This window comes from Salvelinus sp. IW2-2015, linkage group LG14 (assembly GCF_002910315.2).
Source record: "Salvelinus sp. IW2-2015 linkage group LG14, ASM291031v2, whole genome shotgun sequence".
In the NCBI taxonomy this organism is placed as follows: domain Eukaryota; kingdom Metazoa; phylum Chordata; class Actinopteri; order Salmoniformes; family Salmonidae; genus Salvelinus; species Salvelinus sp. IW2-2015.
In genome coordinates, this window is record NC_036854.1 from 26,303,122 (window position 1) to 26,305,218 (window position 2,097).

The 2,097-nt window shown below is 36.0% G+C and overlaps 1 protein-coding gene across 5 annotated transcripts in view; it reads right to left on the reverse strand.

Moving 5' to 3' along the window:
- The window catches only part of LOC111973496 (B-cell receptor CD22-like), a 48,806-nt gene that overhangs the window by 20,254 nt on the left and 26,455 nt on the right, over positions 1–2,097 (reverse strand). The window contains exons 6-8 of one of the 5 annotated variants that reach the window (XM_070446600.1): positions 1,556–1,649; positions 1,388–1,448; positions 512–1,227 (exon numbers count right to left, since the gene is read on the reverse strand). The exons of the other annotated variants lie outside the window; for them this stretch is intronic. Of the exons in view, the coding sequence (XP_070302701.1) occupies positions 1,168–1,227; positions 1,388–1,448; positions 1,556–1,649 (215 nt within the window). The 3' untranslated portion in view covers positions 512–1,167. Of the gene's footprint in view, positions 1–511; positions 1,228–1,387; positions 1,449–1,555; positions 1,650–2,097 lie in introns of those variants that run through there. 5 annotated transcript variants of the gene reach the window in all.

Here is a 2,097-nt window from a genome sequence, read left to right on the forward strand (position 1 = left end):
GAATGGGTGAATTGACAAACAATCCACAGTGTAATTAATAACTTCACCATGCTCAAAGGGAAATTCATTGTCAGATTATAATTTGTTTTACCCATCTACCAACAGGTGCCCTTCTTTGAGAGGTATTGGAAAAGCTCTCTGGTCTTTGTGGTTTAATCTGTGTTTGAAATTCGCTACTTGACTGAGGGACCTTACAGATAATTGTATGTGTGGGGTACAGAGATGAGGTAGTCATTCAAACATCATGTTAAACACTATTATTGCACACAGAGTGAATCCCTGCAACTTCTTATGTGACATGTTAAGAAAATCTTTACTCATGAAATGATTTAGGCGTACCATAAGACAGCGGTTAAATACTTCTTGATTTTATACTTCTTGTTCTTGTCTAAAAACATAATTCACATTATGAGGAATTGTGTGTAGGCCAGTAACACAACATCTCAATCTAATCAATTTTAATGAGGAATGTAAAATGTTGGACCAATAAGACCAAAAGATTTCATGGAAATTTAATGTAAAGGTTTTTATTACAGTGTAATTAATAAACAACCTTAAATTCAGCCTCAATTGTTTCTTTGATTTAACACTCAATATAAAAACTGACACAATAACTTCTAAATAGATACAAACTGAAAATAGATGATATTGTTATTCTGGGACCTGCACAAAAGATGCAGAGAAACAGTAACTAGTAGATGTTAACACCATTCTGCCATCATGTAGACTTCCTGCACCAACTTCCTGTCTTGTATCAGACCACTGTCTCTCTAACTAACTGTGTCTTCTCTCCTCAGTCATCATTGACTTTATATGGTTTTAAACTGCCTTCAGTAGGCTAGTTGAACTCAGCAGTTCCTCTATACTGGAACCCATTAAACAGATGCTCTGTGAACTCAACACTCAAAATATATGGTCTAAAATAAAGAGTAGCCTACATCATCGTATCACCACTACAGTAACAGTTAAACACTTTTCATCCCAGCAAATTCTACAAATATGCAGATAAGAGCACATAATTATAAATGTAACAAAAGTACCAATATAAAACGAATACACAATGACAATACTGTACATAAAAACACTTAATACCCATTGGCTAAATACTTCAAATGCACCTCTGTTATTGACTTGTGCATGAAGACCATCGAGGTTGTTAAGTGGTGGTTACTGGTTCCCTCTACCGACCCTGGCCTGGTTAGAGCACACTGTCCCAGCCGGGGAGTTCTGTGGAGAGAACACAGAGAAAGGAACAGTTGTCAGGACCGACACTTCAGAAGAATAATGACTTCATAGTTACAGTTGGTTACACAACACAGTATTCATTCAATTCTTCCTTAAACACACATTCTAGATGGGTTTTAAAAGTTGAGTCYAACATTCCCACCTGTCCCTGTGAAAGGTCTGTCATGTCAAACCCACTGGGGAGTCTAGATGTTCTCCTCCTCCTGGAAGACAAGAATAAAGGTATTTTGACATCATTTAGGTTTTCATATACAAAAGCACAATCAGCATGATAAATATGTTTGCATTGAGGCTGGGAATATCTTTTTACCATGCAAAGAATACGACCAGGCTGAAAAGGAAAAGCAACCCCAAGGTTTTTCCTACAATCTCATAAAYCTTTGGGTTAACAGGCTCTTCTTGCCCTGTAAATAAAACACATATTATGGTCATCTGTTCCTAAAAGAGGAAACATTTTGCACATTGTCTAACATTACAATTTACACAAATACTGTAGATGTACAGATGTAAGATCTTAATTCAGCCAGTATTGTTACAGCAAAATAATCCTCCTGCAAAAGGATTTGAACGTTTCCTCCGTAATGTTGTTCCATTGGTGGTGAGGCTATTAGCTGGACAAAATAAGGCTACATGAAAAGTGCAATACTGTTAATTTAACCACGTTTTAGTGCAGGTTTTTGGTGAATTTATGTAAATCACAAAGCTTATCTGTGATTCCCACAATGCAATAAACTTCTAAGCAACAAAATAGTGATCAAATTAAGATCCTACAACCGTATCATACCTAGATACATATAGCAGGCATGTAGAAGTATATCTCTTCTACATCTATCTATATCTATAATATTCTTA